The sequence below is a fragment of the Aulonocara stuartgranti genome, assembly GCF_965226115.1.
Source record: "Aulonocara stuartgranti genome assembly, chromosome: 17".
NCBI lineage: Eukaryota > Metazoa > Chordata > Actinopteri > Cichliformes > Cichlidae > Aulonocara > Aulonocara stuartgranti.
Genome location: NC_138953.1, coordinates 14,120,835 through 14,142,578, shown reverse-complemented (window position 1 = coordinate 14,142,578; position 21,744 = coordinate 14,120,835). Strand labels below are relative to the sequence as shown.

General features: G+C 43.5%; 1 protein-coding gene and 1 long non-coding RNA gene across 2 annotated transcripts in view; both read right to left on the bottom strand.

The window, feature by feature from the left end:
* Window positions 1-1,840: 1,840 nt before the first annotated feature.
* Window positions 1,841-21,744, bottom strand: part of tut4 (terminal uridylyl transferase 4) — a 41,632-nt gene continuing 21,728 nt past the window's right edge. Inside the window, 20 exon segments of the mRNA XM_082509915.1 lie at window positions 1,841-2,364; window positions 2,452-2,622; window positions 3,450-4,014; window positions 4,704-4,801; window positions 7,508-7,662; window positions 8,750-8,865; window positions 8,974-9,056; window positions 10,608-10,655; window positions 10,744-10,921; window positions 11,195-11,272; window positions 11,398-11,511; window positions 12,125-12,214; window positions 12,326-12,429; window positions 12,532-12,589; window positions 12,691-12,794; window positions 18,242-18,284; window positions 19,679-19,828; window positions 20,542-21,074; window positions 21,153-21,327; window positions 21,420-21,608. Coding sequence (XP_082366041.1) covers window positions 2,276-2,364; window positions 2,452-2,622; window positions 3,450-4,014; window positions 4,704-4,801; window positions 7,508-7,662; window positions 8,750-8,865; window positions 8,974-9,056; window positions 10,608-10,655; window positions 10,744-10,921; window positions 11,195-11,272; window positions 11,398-11,511; window positions 12,125-12,214; window positions 12,326-12,429; window positions 12,532-12,589; window positions 12,691-12,794; window positions 18,242-18,284; window positions 19,679-19,828; window positions 20,542-21,074; window positions 21,153-21,327; window positions 21,420-21,608 — 3,141 coding nt within the window. The 3' untranslated portion in view covers window positions 1,841-2,275.
* LOC309691894 lies at window positions 7,826-8,743 on the bottom strand. The gene is made up of 2 exons (XR_014272147.1): window positions 8,222-8,743; window positions 7,826-8,079 (listed from the first exon to the last, which is right to left on the bottom strand). It is a non-coding gene; the product is annotated as an uncharacterized lncRNA (long non-coding RNA).

Sequence of the window (21,744 nt, the reverse complement as noted above, 5' to 3'; positions counted from 1 at the left end):
AGGCTCTCAATGGGCGAGTGCTGGAAGGTCAGCAGAGGATGTCTGGGATGATTGTACTAAAGGCTGAGCTGTAGTCCACGAAGAGCATTCGGACATAGCTCTGCCGCTGTTCTAGGTCACTCAGCACAGAGTGGAGGGCGATGGAGTCTTCTGTGGACCCGTTTGTGTGGTATGCAAACTGGTGGGGGTTGAATTCTGGGGGGAGGTAATCCTTGGTGTGCTGAAGAACTAGTCTTTCAAAGCATTTCATGATTACCGGCGTGAGGGCCACAGGGCGATAATAGTTCAGGCTGGTGATGGGAGACTTCTTTGGCACTGGGATGATTGTGGCTGATTTTAGACAGGATGGGATGGCTGCTTCATCCAGTGAGAGGTTGAATATTCTGGTAAAGATTAGGGTGAGCTGGTGGGCACATGCTGTTAGCACTTTACTTAGCACTGACCCTGCGCTGTATTCACCTAGAGGCACTGTGTGTAAAATCAATTTAAATAGCTCTCATGCTTAGTCTGGGTTTTAGTTTGGTGGCCTCTTGTCTGGGGCGACCGTGGCTCAGGGGGTTGGGAAGCGCATCTGTAACCGGAAGGTTGCTGGTTCGATCTCCAGGCTCTCTGTCCTGGTCATTGTGTCCTTGGGCAAGACACTTTACCCTACCGCCTACTGGTGTTGGCCAGAGGGGCCGATGGCGCGATATGGCAGCCTCGCTTCTGTCAGTCTGCCCCAGGGCAGCTGTGGCTACAACCGTAGCTTGCCTTCACCAGTGTGTGAATGCGAGAGTGAATGAATAGTGGCGTTGTAAAGCACTTTGGGTGCCTTGAAAAGCGCTATATAAATCCAATCCATTATTATTACTTCTTGTGATGAGTCTTACTTCCACTGTCTTCTTATTCCCAATGTATCCCTGCTGTGTTATGCATCTGTCTCCAATTCATCCAAACCATTTTAAATTACAATAAAGAAACACCAGAGCATTAACCACAGCCGAATACTGTGGATCGACACATTGCAATTATAATTTTTGCCTTTTTCTTTGTTTATTTTTTCCATGTTGTATTATAACTTACAAGGATTTGGCTCCCTCCCTATTAGATTATATCGACACAGAACAGAGAAGTGCATCAGGGCTGTGACCACAAAAAGGAGAGAAGAAATCGCTACTCGGAATGCTAATGTTTCAAAAGTGATTCAGAGCAGCGTTCGATCTCAAATCAAATGGGACTTATCACATTAATGCTAGATTAGATCACAGTGCTGCTGTGGTTGGTTGTGCATGCCTTTAGAGGCAGGGTCTGCTCACTGAATCAACTGTAACAGCTGTAAAGTGCTGTTGTGAAATTGTTCTAAAACACTGAGGACCATGTTCCCATTTGTGAAAACAGCACCATTGCTTTCTTCTTGCCATTAGAAAGAATGCACATCTGTACTCGACTACAGAAATCTCTTCAACTGGCATCTTTAATATACGTTGTACACATTACTGCTTCCACTCTCTATAGTATCTCAAGAAACATCAGCGCAGCTGATTAGAAAGATAAAAGAAGTCTCAATCTTAATGTTACAATGTGCACTAGTCCACTAAGCATCTGGGTGCAAACGTTTTGGGGGGCTTTCAGTGGAGCCAGTGTACCTAGATGGAAGGAAATATTCCTTCCTAGATGGAAGGAAATTGAAATATTCAATTTCCTTCCATCTGTTCTCCACATGGACTCAATGCAGTCACAACCTGCTCAAACATCATTGCTTGTAGTCTGAGTTCTAATGACCAAAGCACAAATGCAAACTAGATCATACATATTATGCTGGAGTGTTGGTAAGAGACATAAACACACAGGACACAGTGAAGCGGTTTGCTTTTTTGTTTATTTTTTTATAGCTTTTTTTTCCATTATTATTTAAGACTTTTCCCCTTTTTTCTTGCTATCAATGCTTTTGGCACTACATACTTAGGGTGACATGTTAGATTGTTTTTAAAACAAACATCTATTCAAAGCCTTCATCTTGTGGCAAGCAAAGTATGAATAAAGCTAATAAAAATAAAGGTTTACATTTGTCCTCCTTACTTTACACATAAAATAAAAACACTTTTTTGGACCCCCTCAAAAACGGGGGTATTAAAATATTTGACATTTGTATCACAAATCAATGTAATGACACAAAAAGTAAAACTTAAAAACTGTACAAAAATGATAAAATTCATTTTAAAAATCGTCTTGTGATCAAATGATGCTTTATGCGTTGTTTTACTGACCATAAGCCTGATTAAAAAAAGATGCCAGTTTACTTCTTCTGTTGGATGAAATTCAGATTCACTGGATGCCGGACATGAGGGACCAGTGGGAAGTTGGGATTCGGATGCATCATAGAACCTAAACAAAGAGAAAATAAATCCCTTAGAAAAATAATGTCTCTTTTCCAAAAGTAATAAAAAAGCATTGCTGTTCATCATATCTAACCTTGGGCCACAAAGGGTTTACCATGGTGGTAGCCTCCGTTGCCCTGCTGGATGAAGTTCTGGGGCATTCTGTAGGGCCAGGATGGAGACAGAGTGTACTGAGGGGTTTTATTGTGCTCCCATAACCGAGAGCCTTGGCTCACAGCTACAAATGAAGCCGGGTGGCCAGACTCTGTAGACAAAGGGGAAAAAAAATCTTTCTGTAACTGTCAAAAAGAGACAATTGGTACCGGTAAGAATTTTAATCCTAGTGCAGATTTTGCAAATCAAATGGTGTTTTGTGGGTGCAGCACCCATAAGGTAGTAATCAGGATTAGACTAACAAGCTGAAATCAGCATGCCACAGGGAACTGCAGAAGGGTCAACACTGAAAATGCTGACTACTTGCATAAATTTGATTTATTTACAAATTAAATCATTAAAACTTGTGAAATGCTTATGACTATAATAATATCATAGAAAATAAAAAAAAAAACCAAACAAACCAAAAAAAACCCCAACTAAATACAAACGAAAACAGCTAAGTGTATGAAACTGACACTGACAAGCCTCAGAGCTCGGGTAGACTGTCGCTCCTGTGTACCTCGTTCTTTTCACTAACATTTTTAAATTGTTAGGGTCAAGAAACAATCCTCGGTCTCATGCACAATCTTTTTGACAACTGCAAACTCATGAGGGTTTGGTAACATTTCCTCTACATTTGCACCATTTTCTTTAGCCTCTCCTAGCTGTGATTGAGATCTGCAGTTTCCTAAGACATACACAACCTAAATCCGAAACATCATCCTGGAACAAAAACTCCAGATTTACTTCTGAATGAAAGAATTCCTTGATTTTCTCTGTAAAGAAAGTGCAGACTCTAAAGCAGCTATACCTGAGCACTAGAGTCAGGTGATTGTGTAATAAAATAAGAAATGGTTTGATGCTTTTATTTAAAGCTAAAGATAGAGACAGAATCCCACACAGACAGATGGTGACCCCAAATCACCCAGTGAATACCTGACTTGACTACAGTGCCATTGCCCATGAGTGACCCAGGTTGTGCCAAGTGGTTGTGCCAGTGTCCTTCCCGTCCTGGCCCGCTGATGCCCAGCTGTCTCCCCGCCGGCTGGGCGAAGATTATGCTGGGGTCATTCAGATTCATGGTGCTGGGGTTTCCACCTGAACCTGTGGGACTCCCGTTCCCAGACGCTGAACGCAGGGCGAATTTCATGCCAGGCGGAGAGGGGGCAGTGGGAGAGGACGAGGTGAGGACTGGTCCATGGATAGGCCAGGAGGTGGAGGGAAGGTGGACTGGGTGAGTAGACTGTCCCTGGGACTGGTGTGACTGGTGCTGGTGGGTGGGAAGAAGTCCCAGTGCAGTGAGTGCACTTGGGTGATACTGGCCTGGGTGGGAGGTAGGAAAGCTAAGGAGAGAGAGCGGGACCTGGGGATGTGCAGACTGCTTGTGGGGACCAGCAGAATTGGTCTTAGTGTGGGAGGGCTGAGTAGAACTGGAGTGGGTGGAACTTGGGGGAACAGCAGTGGGCTGTGGTGAGTAGGGTGGAGTCTGACGACTATCAGACTATTAGGAAGAAAGGAAGAAAAAAGGAAGAAGTTAAAAATCAGCAATCTGAACAAGTGATGTGCAAATAAGTTCTAATTTTATTTGTTCGTTATTTTTGGATTCACATATAAAAGTGACGACTCTTTAGACCATGTTTTCTTAAATTCATTCATAAATCACACTAACTACAATCTTTTTTATTTTTATGGCAAAATGTAATCATTGGGATTATTGTAGGTTCTTTACCTACAATATAAACTGCCTTGATTCAACTGTTATTGTGATTTGGCGCTGTATAAATGAAACTGAACTGAATATGCCCAGTAAACTTATTTTCTGTTAATTATTTGCATCTCTTTCCAGAAGCATGCACTTAATTTTCAGTTGTTTAAGTGAGAGAAGATCCTATGACCTACAGTAGTTTGAGAGACATTGCAAAGTTTAATAACTTCCTTCATTATGAAAACTAAAACTACACTGAAGAAAAGCGGATCACATGTTGTTACATGCTGCCATTTATAGTTCTCAGAACTGGAATTGGTACCAAAAAAAAAAAAAAAAAAAAAAAAAAGAAAAGAAAAGAAAAGAAAATCACATCTCAGTGTTGAATATGCATCACTTATGAACTTCTGTCACATCTGTGCTAGCCAGTGTCAGTGATTATTTTGAAAGCGTAGTGTGTGTGGAAGGTTAACTGTTGTACTTACACATTCTGAGGCCTGTCTGGTCCTTCCAGGACAGTCTGCAGCTGTCTGGGGAATAGGGATGGACTGAGAGCTCACTATAGTTCGCACCATGTGAGAAGCTGTAAAAGAATAAAAAGCCATATAAGCTATCTTTTGAGTTCCCACTGCAGAGAATATCTGATGTGTCCCACATCTGATAATTATAACTCAAAATCAATAATTGTTAGGGCATTTACATACATTGATATTTAAGATTTTAAAGAGACTCATAATAAGGTTGGGCGATATGTAAAAATCTCCCAACTGACAATTGCCACTCCAATAACAATGATATTCACGCAGATGACTTTTTGATGGGCAGAGCAATCACGCAAACACTGATTAGCACGTTTAGAAATTATACATTTTGTTTAGAGGGAATAATTTACCTTCTTTATATGTTTGTTTCAATATTACCGGTAACCCTTTAAGACCTACCATAGAACCAAGTCCGCCCGAGCTTATCGTTATATTTTTACATGCTGTAGTCCTATTTTGGGGAGTATTTCAAGTTGCTATACATCAATATAGAGCTGGGCGATATGAGATTTTTTCATATCACGATATGTTTTTTTCATTTCAGGCGATAACGATATATATCACGATATAAGCCAAATAACTATATTTGTAAGATTTAAATGTGCCGTTGCTCACAAGTAAAATGTGAAATAATCAGCAGCTTGTTTTTATTTAAATATTTATTTCCCATAATAAGTTCAACAGGGTAGATGTACTAAAGGAACATGAGACTTTTTCAGATAAATAAAGGCAAATATTACAAACTACACAAAAGGAAGCCGCTAAAGCGTTTAAGTTTCAAAATAGAACAAACGAAACAGACTAAATTGTCAATTCCACTTAGAAACAAAATATTAATTCTAAAAATAAATCTTAGTTTGTTTTACAGAAGAACAGACAAAACTGACTAACTTTTGTCAATATCAAATAAACTGAGAACTAAAAGGAAATTCTCAATCTGTCCTTGTTGTATAGCTTAGCTTTTCAAACAGTTTTAACAGTTACTTTAGTCTGACAAAAGCCGAATGACGAATTAGCGCTTCCAGTCAGAGACTGAGGCTACGTCCACACGTACACGGGTATTTTTGAAAACTGAGATTTTCCGTTTTCGTTTTAAAAAATAATCCCGTCCACACATAAAGGCAGAAATGAAGGAAAACGCTGCTATGAACATGCCAAAGCAGCAGGTGGCGCTAGATTCCTAACCGTGCAGAAATGTTGGCCAATCAGAAGTCTAGAAGCCTCGGTGGGAAAAAGTAAACAAAGCTGGGGCATAGAAGCAGAACCGAGTCGTATGTGTGGAGGGACAGTAACTGTGTGTATATGTAAGCATTTAAACACTGCAGAGAGTAGAATTAACAGTAACAGTATTGTAGAAATTCATTTCACCGAAACAATAACGTGGCGCACAGTGTGACGCATGCACCAGTTTATTGTATTTCCAGACTTGCTTTCGGCACAATTTACAGTGCACGCTACTCTGTTTTTTGTCAGACTTGAAATAGCCGAAATACCTTCACACTACGGAACTTCTATGGCTCTTCCGTTCGACAATCTCTCCGGCATTGGAACCATCATCTGTTTTCTCTTCGGTCACGCTCGGTTGATTTTTCTAGTCGGCACACTCATTTCCTCCATTAAGCGCTGGCTCCATTACCCGCTGGCTGCTTCCCAAACAAACACACGTGCGGCTTGGCACTTGTGCTGTACGTAACAAGTCACGCGACGTGACGCTGTGGCTGTGATTGGTTCGGCTCTGCGCTACTTAATTTGGATTGGCTGACCTTTTTTTTTTTTTTTTTTTTTTAAGAGGACAAGAGCGGCGAAGTCTATCGCGATAGTTTAATTTCTCTATCGAGTAAAAGTTATATCGCGATACATATCGTTATCGTTCTATCGCCCAGCTCTACATCAATAGAACTGTTATATCCCAAAATTTTATAAATGTATGCATTAAGTCCATAGTAACTGCATAAATTGCAAAAATGTGCAATAAACTACAAAAAAAAAAATGGAAAATCGTTTTTTTTTTTGTTTTTTTTAACACATATTTCTAGTTACAGAAATTTCAGAGGTATATACCTCAAAACTGTAAATACAAAAAAGTTGCACAAAATAGTTTCCAACCAAAGAAAATTTACTTTGAGTGTCTTCATAGTGTTATTTTTGCCATACACCAATTTTTATATACAGCATGAAAAACGAAAATAAATATTATTATGTAACTTAAAAAAAAAAAAAAACTAAACTTTTTCCAACAGTGCAATTTGAGTTCCAAGCATCTCAGAAACTATACAGAAAAGAATAAAGTCAAACATGACTTTTAAAAACACCATTATAGGCTTTTAAAGGCCCTGAAGGTAAAAACTATGTTTCCCACAAAATATGACATCACTTCCGATTTTGGCAGGCAATGGCAGACATGCAATAGTTCGCGCTGATGTCTTTTCCAACGTAGAAAGTGCTATAAACAGCTGATCGGCAAAGCATGTTTCTGGAATACTATGCTTTTGTTGCTGCAAGTGCTTTTTATGCTATTTTTGCAAAGCTATATGTGGAAGGAAACCGTGACTTAGGACAAGCTGAATGCGTAAGAAGTACGTACTCCTCCGGTTTCCTATGCAAAAAAAATTATTGCGCTAGCTTATGTGGTAGCAATTCTACCGGGACTTAAAAATAGTTATGCAAAACGGAAACACCATCCTGACAAATATTCATTTTCATACACAACTTCAAAGGGAAAAAAAGAAGCTTTTTTTTGTGCTGACCTGGTGCTCCGGCAGCTCTTTGTTTGAGGTGACGATATTCAGGGCAGTCTCGCCGTACATGCCCCATGTCCCCACACTGGAAGCAACGCCGATCCTTTGGCTCTCGTTCCTCCTCTTTGATGTCCTCATCTTTCTCATTTTCCTTCTTTTTTATTCTGACAAAAAAATTTCAAAAAAAAAAAAAAAAAAAAATCATGTCACCACAAGAAGGTATGGAAAACATGCCAGATTTAGTACAAGTCAAATAAAAACAACTTTGACTGAAAATATATATCTGAAGTTTGATAGTTGAAATTAATTTACGTCCAGTGCACTGACTTCGTACTTTAACATCCATGGCTGGTTGATTGAATAGAAAAATGTTAGGCCCCAAAGTTATGATATTATATTCTGTACTGGACAGTGCTGTGCAAAAGCCTTGAGCCACCGCTCTCTTCTTTACATTTTGTTGTCAGTGAGCCTGCCTTTCTTGTAAGGTATCCTGAACAATGGTCTCCACGCTTCCTGAAGGTCTTTCAAAGGTTTTAGGACAATGGCTGCTTTGAGACTCATCTTTGGTCTTGTCCTTGTACCTGACCATTTTCAGAGAAATGTTTTTTAGTATGTTAAGCCCCTTTCTCGGTCAACAGTTAAAAAGAAGCTTAAAGCAACGGATGAACCAGTGTGATGTCTACACATAACAGATGACAGACAAGAACCAATTTTAAATTGTACCTTTGGGTACTTTGGTAATACTGGCCTGTCCCAAAACACAGCATTAGTTCCCATTTGTTTACTTTAACCTACAAAAATATACCAAAGTTAACACAGTTTGACAACCACAAATACAATGTTTGCACCAACAAGGTGAATCCCAGCATGCTGTTAGCCAAAAACTTGGCATATGCTGGGGTGTGCAATGTACCCATTAGAAAAAACCTGAGGAAACTGGACAAGTAGAGAACAAAAGAAGTTGCTTACCAAAAAAAACAAAAAAAACCCTGGAATTTTCCTGAGAGATACAACTGGCCATTCTCTTGATTATTCTATTGTTCATGGAACTCTCATGAGAAATGGTCTCAGTGGATGGGTGGCTGTCAAGATCACATTCTTTTGGACAGTTCCCTCCACAGCTTTAGTTGTATTTTTTAAGATGTGAGATAAAACAACTGAGAGAAGTTCTTCGTATTTGAGCATATTGATTTTTTTCTCGGAAATCTAGCCAACTGAGAGATAAATCTCTGTGACTTAAGAGGGGACCACCTGCGTCTCTTTGGACAGTCCTTCATGTAGTGTCCAATCTTTCCGCAGATCCTGCAGCACCGGTCATTAGGAGCCAATTCACCATCTGTCAGCACCTTAGAGTCAAAAAAGTATTCCTGCAACAGAACAGAAGACATTCAAAACACAAAACACCATTAGGCTGGGATACACAGCACACAGCAGTCAAAGTCTGAACATTCAACTGTGTTACATGAATGACCTACCACTTCAGTGCCCGGGACGGGATAAAAGGGAGTTCCAAACAGCTTTCTCCCATTTATAAATGCCTTCATGATGAAGTTTGTCACTGGTGGAGGAATGAGAGGCAGCATAAGTAACAGGGCATTTTCACAGTTTCAAAGCAAGCTTCTGCAGACGTACCCAGGCCCAGAGCAGTTCTGAATCGATTTACATAGAATCCTGACATTTGTCTACATATTTCCCCTTCATAACAACTGTACGGTGGGTTATTTGTTTATTTTTAATATTCGTTTGGATGGAGTGTGGCCACTTTGACAAGTGTCCTGACACTGTAGGTGGCACTATTTGCTACGGCTCATTTTCACTAAACGCACAGTGGATTCACAAGTAACAACTTTATATAAGCACTAATGTTGAGACTTCAGGACTGGAAAGCAATGGCTGACATCACAATGACAAAACTTATGTTTCACATATAGTCTATGGTTTTGGTGCCCATTAAATGTGTTTTCAACAATGGACGGGAATCAGAATAGCATTCTGCCTGATCTGCTGATGTGCAACCACGGATGATCTGATATCCACGTGTCGGTGTTGTTCCCACATCATCATAATAAATGTTGTTCCAGGTTCAACATTGCAAGTGACCAATCACATTGTTGTGACATCCCCCTTTTGTGCCTTTGAAAAATGCCGCCTTAAAAAAAATCTACTTCACTTGCGAGAAGAGAAACCGCTTCGGTCCGCCGATCCAGGAACTTGAATTCTTTGAATTTCCGGATACTTTTGTTTAATAAACAGTAAGCATTATACATATTGTCCTTACAGAGGCGGTTTCTCTTCTCGCAAGTGAAGTAGATTTTTTTGAAGGCGTTTGTTTTTTTCGAGGTGGCGGATGACGTCACGAGAAGGTGATTGGTCACTTGCAATGTTGAACCTGGAACAACATTATTTATGATGATGAGGGAAAAACACCAACACGAGGATATCAGATCGTCCTGCAACCACACATGCTGCTACACTGTGATTTTGTGTGTAGTTACATTACTATCATAACCTGACAGGACCTGCTGTTTTGATCTAGTCTCTAAACCATCACAATTTGTCCTTCTTCTGTTCATTTTCAAGCATCAAAGTACAATGACTTCAACAGGTGAACAACTGTAAGTGTGGGTGCAGGTGTACAAATATTCAACCAGCCTCATCCTCTGGGCTAATCTACAATGGAAATGAAAAGCTGCAAGCAATGTGTGCACGGTGTACATATTAGAGCATTGGTGTCCAAAGACTGTTGCTGACTGTTGCCTGCTTTTACAGGCAACAACTGCAGAAGGGGAGACTAAATGAAAAAAAATGCTGCTAAGATCCACATAAAAGATAATAAGAGGATGAGAATGATGTAGAGGGTGAGCCTTTATAGCACAAGGTAAGACTGGCTACTCAATTTTTTCAGAGTTGTTTGAACCCAGTAGGAGGCTAAACTGACATGAAAAAAGGAAATAAAACCCAAGAATTGTCTAAGATTGTTCAACCACCAAAATTACACCATAACTTGACAGAGGTTTTAGGAAACTTTATCATAACCAAAGACAAGTTTTCAAAGTCTACAGAATGCATCAATAAGATATTTTTTGTATCAGGTATGGCAGGCACTTACTTTTACGAGAAACTCCAGCACCGAGGTTATGATTCAAATCAAAGGGATCTAAGAAGAAGAGCATATCAGTGGGATGAAAACAACTGTGAATCTGGAAGCAAATCAAGTTTACAGAGATGCAGAGCCATGTTAGCACCTTCAATAGCGATGCATTTGCTGGTCCACTGTTTTTCAAACGTGGTGAGGCGTTTCCTTTGGCGAATGCTGATCACGTGCTCTTTGAAGTCAAACTCTTCAGTGTAAAAGCGTAGAAGTCCCAGCCACAGCTCTCCCACAGACTCTGTGTTCTGCTGATTCTCTAAGTGATGACGACGCTGTGAGAACAGAGGAAACTAATTCCAGAGTCATTACAAGACAAACTGTACTTGCTGCTTTTTTGCGTGTGTGTGTGTGTGTGTGTGTGTGTGTGTGTGTTGTTTAATTAGATTTGACTGATTATTCGAGATACGTGGTTTTTTTACACCCCAGGGAACGCTGAGACTAAAGTTAACTTAGGTAATGCTTTTAAATAATTTTCCTACATAATTGCCATAAGACATTTTAACGTGGTTGCTAAGCTGCAAAACTCTTTTGTTTTTCCAACTCACCAGATCCTCAAGGTCATCAAAAAAGAAAGCGTTCCAGCCATCTACCAACCGCTGAGGAACAGTATTCCCATCAAAGATCTAAAAAGACATCACGTATCATTTAGAGCTATTTACTTCATGAAATTCAATGCAAAAATAATTTTTAAAAAAGCCTCTTCAAGTTTCAGGCACAGCACTTGACTGAGTTAATCAGTGGTAAATACCTCCTGCAGGACAGGAATGACAGGTGGCTGCCTCTGCTGCAGAAAGTAAAGCACCATCAGGATGTAAGCATAAGAAGAGAGGCTCCCTCTGGAAGCGTCACCGATGTCACAGCGCTGTGAGGACAAAAAGTGGGTTAGTTACAGGAAGAGACGACACTCGTGGTGAAGGCTTTTTGTAAGAGGGCACACTAAATCATGTTATAGATCTTGTATTTTCTGTTGCATTTTCTTCCTTGTAAAAGAGATTTGATTTCAACGTTAAATAAAGGTAAATAAAAACACACTAACATACATGTGTTATGCTTGCAGTGAGATTTCCAATTTTTTTTGGGAAGAAAACCCTGCTAACATTTGTTGTAAAACCCGTTCCCAAATTCAAGTGCAGACATCAGAAGAATAAGCTCATGTATGTTTGAAAACATGCAGGTGGATATACGTTTATTTGTATACTGAGCATCATTGTATACATACCATCTTTTATATAACTGCACTTTAATATTCCTTATTTTTGGTTTTGTTTATGCACTGGCCTCAATGTTGTTGAGTCTTTATACAGCTTTCATTTACTTGCTGTGTTGGTTCTGTTACTCCCACTGGTATGGGGTGGGAGATCACTTGCAAATACTGAATTTGTGCTTCTTTGAAAACACCCAAGAAGGATCGTAGATTACTGAATACTCAGCCTGAGTACTCTGGTTACAAACCCAGATTGTCAATTTTCACATACCTTTGCAAAGACCTTCATTGTGTATCCCAGAAACTGCACACGTGGATCCAGAGCCGCATATGTAGCTAGCATCCTGGTGTTGTGTTGAGCCTAGAAAGAAGAATCCTCCAAATTCATTTATAATGCAACATATTTGACAATATAAAACATCTCTTATAACATTACATGACAACAGTCATAATGAGGGCATCTTCCACTCACCAGTGTGTTATAAAGGCTGATATCCCCCTCCAAACCACTCTGTTTGTGTTCAAACTTCACTATAGGCACTTTAGCTGTGGTGATAGGTAAGATGTTCCTCAAACCTGAGATGATGGAAATTATGAGATTAAAGTCAGTTTTTCCACACAGACAGGAGTCTCCTACCAAATTATTCAGGGGGAAATAATAGGAACACTTTAACTGACCTGTATGCTTCTTGAGCACTTTTGCAAGGCCTTCAATGATTTCTTTGCAGTTCAGCTTCTGTTCAGACAGATCCAAAAAAATAAATTAAACACTGATCATATGAAATAATGATCATGTGTTTATTCAAGTGAGTGCATCTGGATGTTTTGTCTGCTAACCTCTGCAGTTTCGTGGCCCTCCAGAGTCATGCAGATGTCAAGGTCACTGTCACGGAATCCAAAGCCATTTTTGGAAGATCCAAACAAGCAAAGCTGGGCTTTTTCTGTGGAAACATGGACGTTTTAAAAAGAAAACCAAAACAAGGCACATCAGTCTTTTAAAGTGTTCTCACAGTGATGTTGTACTCTCTAAACTCCATCCATCCATCCATCCATCTTCATCCGCTTTATCCGGGGCCGGGTCGCGGGGGCAGCAGCCTAAGCAAAGAGGCCCAGACCTCCCTCTCCCCAGCCACCTCCTCCAGCTTATCCGGGGGAATACCAAGGCGTTCCCAGGCCAGCCGAGAGATATAATCTCTCCAGCGTGTCCTGGGTCTGCCCCGGGGCCTCCTCCCGGTGGGACATGCCTGGAACACCTCACCCAGGAGGCGCCCAGGGGGCATCCTTGTCAGATGCCCGAACCACCTCAGCTGGCTCCTTTCGATGTGGAGCAGCAGCGGCTCTACTCTGAGCCCCTCCCGGATGGCCGAACTTCTCACCCTATCTCTAAGGGAGAGGCCAGCCACCCTTCGGAGGAAGCTCATTTCTACCGCTTGTATCCGCGATCTCGTTCTTTCGGTCACTACCCACAGCTCGTGGCCATAGGTGAGGGTAGGGACGTAGATCGACCGGTAAATTGAGAGCTTCGCTTTTACACTCAGCTCCCTCTTCACCACGACGGACCGGTGCAGCGCCTGCATTACTGCAGCTGCAGCCCCAATCCGTCTGTCGATCTCCGGCTCCCTTCTCCCATCACTCGCGAACAAGACCCCGAGATACTTGAACTCCTCCACTTGGGGCAGGAACTCATCCCCGACCCGGAGTGGGCACTCCACCCTTTTCCGGCTGAGAACCATGGCCTCAGATTTGGAGGTGCTGATCCTCATTCCCGCTGCTTCACACTTGGCTGCGAACCGTTTCAGTGCGAGCTGGAGGCCCTCACCCGATGAAGCCAACAGAACCACATCATCCGCAAAAATCAGAGATGAGATTCTGAGGCCACCAAAGCGAAACCCCTCCGCCACTTGGCTGCGCCTAGAAATCCTGTCCATAAAAATTATGAACAGAACCGGAGACAAAGGGCAGCCCTGGCGGAGCCCATCACCCACCGGGAACGAGTCCGACTTATTGCCGGCAATGCGAACCAAGCTCTTGCAACGGTTGTATAGGGATCGAATGGCCCGTAGCAATGGGCCAGACACCCCATACTCCCGCAACACCTCCCACAGGACACCCCGAGGGACACGGTCGAATGCCTTCTCCAAGTCCACAAAACACATGTAGACTGGTTGGGCAAACTCCCATGCACCCTCAAGTATCCTTGAGAGGATAAAGAGCTGGTCCAGTGTTCTGCGACCAGGACGAAAACCGCATTGTTCCTCCTGTATCCGAGGTTCAACTAGCGGACGAACTCTCCTTTCCAGCACCCTGGCATAGACTTTCCCAGGGAGGCTGAGGAGTGTGATCCCCCTGTAGTTGGAACACACCCTCCGGTCCCCCTTCTTAAAGATGGGGACCACCACCCCGGTCTGCCAGTCCACAGGTACTGCCCCTGATCTCCACGCAACATTGCAGAGGCGTGTCAACCAGGACAGCCCTACAACGTCCAGAGCCTTCAGGAACCCGGGGCGGACCTCATCAACACCAGGGGCTCTGCCACCAAGGAGTTGTTTAACTGCCTCAGTGACCTCGCCCCCGGAAATTGGCGGGTCATTCCCCTCAACCCCAGACTCTGCTTCCTCCTCGGAAGACGTGTCCAGTGGGATTAAGGAGGTCCTCGAAGTATTCCTTCCACCACCTGACAATTTTCTCAGTCGACGTCAGCAGTGCTCCACCAGCACTATACACAGTGCAGGTAGAGCACCACTTTCCCCTCCTGAGACGCCTGACAATTTGCCAGAATCTCTTCGAGGCAGTCCAAAAGTCTTTTTCCATGGCCTCTCCGAACTCCTCCCACACCTGAGTTTTTGCTTCAGCCACTGCCCGAGCCGCATTCCGCTTGGCCTGTCGATACCTGTCGGCTGCCTCCGGAGTCCCACAGGCTAACCAAGCCCCATAGGACTCCTTCTTCAGCCTGGTGGCTCCCTTCACCTCTGGTGTCCACCATTTGGTTCGGGGATTACCACCACGGCAGGCACCAACCACCTTGCGGCCGCAGCTCAATGCAACAGCTTTGGCAATGGAGACGCTGAACATGGTCCATTCGGACTCAATGTCCCCCAGTCTCCCTCGGAATGCTGTTGAAGCTCTGCCGGAGGTGTGCGTTGAAGATCTCGCGGACTGGGGCCTCTGCTAGACGTTCCCAGCACACCCTCACTACGCGTTTAGGTGCACCAGGTCTGTCCAGCTTCCTCCCCCGCCACCTGATCCAACTCACCACCAGGTGGTGATCAGTTGACAGCTCAGCCCCTCTCTTTACCAGAGTGTCCAGAACATATGGTCGCAGGTCTGGTGATAAGATTACAGAATCGATCATCGACCTACGGCCTAGAGCGTCCTGGTGCCACGTGCACTTATGGACACTCTTATGTTCGAACAGGGTGTTCGTTATGGCCAAACTGTGATTAGCACATTAGTCCAATAACAAAGCTCCTGTGTTCACTGAGATATTCAACATCTCTTTATCTCAGTCGGTGATCCCCACATGCTTCAAAGAGTCCATCATTGTTCCTGTCCCGAAGAAACCCCACCCTGCTTCTCTCAATGACTATCGCCCTGTAGCCCTCACCTCAGTAGTGATGAAGTGCTTTGAACGCCTGGTCAGAGACTTCATCATTTCTTCACTACCAGACACGATGGACCCACTACAGTTCGCTTACCGTCCAAATCGTTCCACAGACGATGCCATCTCTCATCTCCTCCACACATCACTCACTCACTTGGACACTAGAAGGGGGAATTATGTTAAAATGCTCTTCATAGACTACAGCTCTGCATTTAACACCATAATTCCCTCCACACTCACCACCAAGCTGGAGCATCTGGGACTCAGCTCATCTATGTGTCAGTGGATCTCCAACTTCCTAACTGGCAGACCACAGGCAGTAAGGATGGGCGGACATGTCTCAGCCTCCACCACTCTCAGCACTGGAGCCCCCCAGGGGTGTGTTCTGAGCCCCTGCTGTACTCTTTGTACACATATGACTGTGTGGCCACTACCAGCTCCACCACCATCATCAAGTTTGCTGACGACACCGTCGTGGTGGGCCTGATCTCTGATAACAACGAGACGGCCTACCTGAAGGAGATTAGGAATCTGGAGAACTGGTGCCAGAGGAACAACCTCCTTCTAAACGTCAGTAAGACAAAGGAGCTGATAGTGGACTTCAGCACTAAGCAGGAGAGGAACTACCAGACCCCCGTCATCAACGAGTGCCCAGTGGAGAGAGTGGACAGCTTCAAATACCTCGGAGTTCACATCACGCAGGACCTGTCATGGTCCTGTCACATCAACACCGTGGTGAAAAAGGCCCGACAGCGTCTCTACCACCTCAGACGCTTGAGAGACTTCCAACTGCCCCCCAAGGTGCTCAGGAACTTTTACTCGTGCACCATAGAGAGCATCCTGGCGGGAAACATCTTAACCTGGTTCGGGAACAGCACCATGCAGGACAGACGAGCTCTACAGAGGGTTGTGCGGTCAGCTGAGCGCACCATCCGCTCCGAGCTCCCTGACCTGCACTCAATCTACAGCAGGCGGTGCTGGACCAAGGCCAGGAAGATGGTGAAGGACCTCAGCCATCCCAACAACAGACTGTTCTCTCTGTTGAGGTCAGGAAAGCGATTCCGCTCCCTGAAGACCAACACAGAGAGACTGAGGAGGAGCTTCTTCCCGCAGGCGATACGGTCTCTCAATCACACCACCACACAGTACTGACCCACACATATGGTTCTTACACACACACTGGACTTTCTGGACTTTGTTTTTGCACAACACTGGTCACTATATTCTTCATTTCCGGTTAATACTTGTACAGCTGCTGTTATTGTGTATATATTTATTTATATTTATATTTCTTCATACATTCTTATATAGTTCTATATTGTGTATTTTGTTGTACAGTTATTTTATTTTCAACTTTAATTTATATATTTTATCTTATTCTCCCAGTTAAATTTACCCTTCATTCTCATTTGTGTTGTACAGTTATTTCATTTTTAACCTTAATTTATATTTTATTCCTTCCTAGTTAAATTTACCCTTTTTAATTTTTCATATTTATTTCCTATCTTATTCATAGCCTTTTCCTTTTTTGTTTTCTTTAGGTCACGAGCAGTTGTCCAAGCATTTCACTACATATCGTACTGTGTATGACTGTGTACGTGACAAATAAAATTTGAATTTGAATTTGAACAAAGCACCGCTCGGGTTCAGATCAGGGAGGCCGTTCCTCCCAATCACGCCCCTCCAGGTCTCGCTGTCATTACCCACGTGAGTATTGAAGTCTCCCAGCAGGATAACAGAGTCTCCAGGTGGAGCACCCCCCCCCCAGGGACTCTAAGAAGGCTGGGTACTCCGAACTGCCACTCGGCGCATAAGCGCAGATGACAGTCAGGACCCGTTCCCCGACCCTAAGGCGCAGGGAACAAACCCTCTCGTCCACCGGGAAAAACCCCAACGCACCGGCAGCAAGCCGAGGAGATATTAGAATACCCACCCCAGCCCGCCGCCTCTCACCAGGGGCAACTCCAGACTGAGACAGAGTCCAGCCCCTCTCCAGGAGACTGGTTCCAGAGCCCAAGCCATGCGTAGAGGTGAGCCCGACTATATCTAGCCGGTACCTCTCAACCTCACGCACTAACTCAGGCTCCTTCCCCACCAGAGAGGTGACATTCCATGTCCCTATTGCCAGTCTTGGCAGCCGGGGGTCAGTCCGCCAGGGCCTCCGCTCCTGGCCGCCACCCGGCACACAATGCACCCGACCCCTATGGCGCCTCCTGCGGGTGGTGGGTCTGCGGGAGGATGGGCCCATGCCTCCTCTTCGGACTGTGCCCGGCCGGGCCCCATGGACTAAGGCCCGGCCACCAGACGCTCGCCCTTGGGCACCCTCCCTGAGCCTGGCTCCAGGGCGGGGCCCCGGTAATCCTATCCCGGGCAGGATAAACTGTTCCCTCGATGTTCTCTTCTGAATCGCTCTTTGTCTGGTCCCTCACCCAGGACCAATTTGCCATGGGAGACCCTACCAGGGGGCAAAAGCCCCCAGACAACATAGCCCCTGGGATCCCTGGGACACACAAACCCATCCACCACGATAAGGTAGCGATTCAAGGAGGAGCTCTCTAAACTCATTTCTATCAATTCTACAAAATCTGCTAATACTCATTAAGTTCATGGAACTCAACAGTCGCTTCACATTGAATGTATTCCTCAGTATATTGTGTCTTGTCAACTGCTCGACAGCTTTTAACTTAAATTGTGCAAAACACACAGTAACACTACACAGCAAAGTTACCAAGGAAATGGAGAGAAATGTTTGAGACTTTTGTTTGCAGTAGATTGTTTCAGGCTCACCATTGTATTCCTTCCTTATAAACCTCTCCAGGCTAGCAAGGATCTCTGCACAATATGAGAATTATCTGCTTTTGATGCCATTTGTTTTCTCGTGTATTAAAGGAATTTTTGATATGTTTCCTCAAGCTTTGTAGAGTCTTTACATTTTGATCAAATATAATCATAAGGTATTTGCCAGCTGCCCACCATATGCTGAAGAGAAGATGGGTTTTTATTTTACCGTATTTTCACAACCATAAGGCGCACTTAAAAGTCTTAGATTTTCTTCAAAAAGTACGGCGCGCCCTATAGCGCAGTGCGCCCTGTGTGTTGTAAGGAGGACGTAGTAGAGAACACCATGAGAACGCTAAAGGGTGAAGTGTGGGCGTTGATCGTATATACCGGACAATCGCACATACCTGTATAAAAGGACAGGTATGTGCATTATGTGGAACATCGTTGTTTTAACAACCCTGAAAATGGCAAAGAGACACGCTTATGAAGCACAGTTTAAACTGAAGGCCATCAGCTATGCGGAGGAACATGGAAATCGAGCAGCCACGAGAGAATTTAAGATTAACGAATCGATGGTTCGCAAATGGAGGAAGGCAGAAAACAAGCTCCGGCAGGTCAAGAAAACGCAGCTGAGTTTCCGCGGACATAAGGCGAGGTGGCCCGAGTTGGAGGAAAGACTCGAGCGGTGGATCATCGAGCAAAGAACGAGTGGGAGAAGCGTTTCGACGGTCACCATTCGGCTAAAAGCAGTTTCACTAGCTGAAGAGATGAACATTGAACATTTCCAAGGAGGTCCGTCTTGGTGCTTTCGTTTTATGAAACGGTGCCATTTTTCCATCCGGACCAGGACTACGGTAGCGCAGAAACTTCCAGCGGATTATAAGGAAAAGTGAGTACCAAACTTTGTTTTGCTCCTGCTTCATTTTTAAATACGCACACTTGTATGCTTGTGTGTTGTTGATGATGACGATTACTGGTAATAAAAATGTGAGTACCAAACTCAGTTTTGCTCCTGCTTTATTTTAAAATATGCACACTTGTATGCTTGTGTGTTGTTGATGATGACGATTACTGGTAATAAAAATGTGAGTACCAAACTCAGTTTTGCTCCTGCTTTATTTTTAAATATGCACACTTGTATGCTTGTGTGTTGTTGATGATGACGATTACCGGTAATAGAAATGTGAGTAAGGTACCGAACTCAGGTTTGCTCCCGCTTTATTTTTAAATACGGTACTTGTATGCGCCCTATAATCCAGTGCGCCTTATGTGTGTGTTAAATACAGTAATGGCACACATAACTGAGACTGCGCCTTTTAGTACAGTGCGTCTTATGGTCGTGAAAATACGGTACTCAAAGATAATGGCTATACAAGCAAAATGATTCCTTGCAGGAAAATGCTAAAGTGAAACAAGTTAGAAGTGCAATGTTCGCTACATACAGTAACATAGTTTGCAGAGGCCATCGAGGATCTCTCTGAAGCGGTCATTCATAGGGGGCAGAGGCTTCAGCTCGATTTTCTTAAAGTCTTCAGGGCACTCGTCCTTCAGGTGACCATCTCGTTTGCAAATGCTGCATACGACAGTTGGAGGCTGGAACAGGAAAATTAACGATGTCCAGGAACAGCTTTAATGTTATGTAAGAGTTCCGAATGTCACATATTGCAAAGCTTGAAAATATTTCCTTATGTTTGCTTTAATGTGTCTAAATACTGAAGCAAGTCATATTGTCGCAATCTTAAAAATACTTGAAACTGCCAGTGCTACCCCTCAGCCTCTAAGTAGACACACCTACGTTATCAACTTCAAAATCCTACATTGCCTTGTTCTCAAGTTATTACATTCACATGATTTTCAAATAAATAAACCAATTTAAAACTACTGACCCACCAACTCATCCATTCACCGATCCATTCATTCACTTTCTTATCCTATTCTGAAGCTTTCCCAGCTGTCAAAGGGAAAGAGGTGGGGACAAGTCTACCACAAGGCTAACACTGAGACAGACAACCGCTCACACTCTCATTCACAATCACTAATTAACTTAGCATGCATGTGTTTGAGGAAGCCGGAGTAAGTGGAAAATAACCCACAAAGCTACAGGGAGAACACGCAAACCACACAGTTATGTAGCATGAGCATCTAAGATGATGCTTCTTCTATACTACAGCAACAAGTTTAATGGATCTCTATTATAAACAGGTCAAAAGCCTTATCTCAAACTACATTACATACAAAATGTTGTGCCTTGCTAAGGCATTTACAAATATTTATCCAATGGATGGATGACATTAATTACTATTTACCTTTCCACAAGTGAAAATCATCTTGTCAAACACATAGTGCAGATCATCTGGTGCAACAGGCCCGTCATCCTCTGAAACTCCGTTATCCTCCTCTTCCTCTTCTTCTTCCCTGTCACTGTCCAGCAGGCCATTGGGGGAGGAGGAAAGTGTGTTTCCCTCACTGAGAAGCATGTCCATGAGGCGGGTGTCTAAAGTGCTCTCATTTCTTTCTTTGGATGGATCTGAACCATCTTCATCATCACTGTCAGGCTCTTCGTCCTCCTTTGATCCCTGGTGCCCTCTTTGAACACTCTGGCTTTTTTCTGCTTTGATGTTATTCTCATCCTTGTTTGTAGATGAAGGCTCTTTCTTCCCAGCTTCTTCCAATTTTACACCCTGTGCCCTTGCTTTCTTCTTTGTTTGGTGTCCTCCGGTGCCCTTTTTCTGAGGGCAAGCAAAGTACTTGTAAGCTGTTCTGAAACGCTCTTGGATGTACTCAAAGACCATCTGGCTGTTCAAGCTTCGAGCAACGTTCCTCTTCAAGGCAAACGGATCTAGGAATATAAGAATGAATGAATTTCTCCATTTCTCTATGCTTGGAAAGTGAGTTTTGCAATAGAACTATCTCTTACCTTCGATAGCAAGCCTGCGACGAGGCCAGTTCTTCACTTCCCTAGAGAGGAGGTCCTTTAAGCGGATGCTGATGATATATTCTTCAAGTGCAAATTCCAGTGTGTAGAAACGTAAAAGCTCCAACCATAACTGGCCCAGCGCAACATCTTTACCCACGTTGAAGGTTAGGCGGATCTTTAGGTGAAAGCAGCTATGGTTAGTGCAAAGCCCAGGGGCAAAAGCGAGAGTATCAACACTGTCACTGAGTTAGGTAAAACAAATCTTACCAAACCCTCTGAGTTAGGGGCATCATTGCGGTGTTGAGGTTTGGCTCTGCCTTCTCCCCTGGCCTCGTTTCTGTTCTCTCCCCGTCCTTCGGTAGAGGTCGGAGGTCTATGCTCCCACTGGACATACATGTCCATTGTAATTCCAGTCAAATGATATTCATCCACATGTTTGACATCAAAGCCTTCAATCTGCAGGAGAAAAGCAAAGCCAAACATAACAGAGAGTAGAAGCAAAGTAAAACAGTTAGCAAAGAGATCACTAGCTTGTTTTTAATAGCCATTTTAGCCTGTAGAATCTGATATCACAGCTATATTTTTACTAATA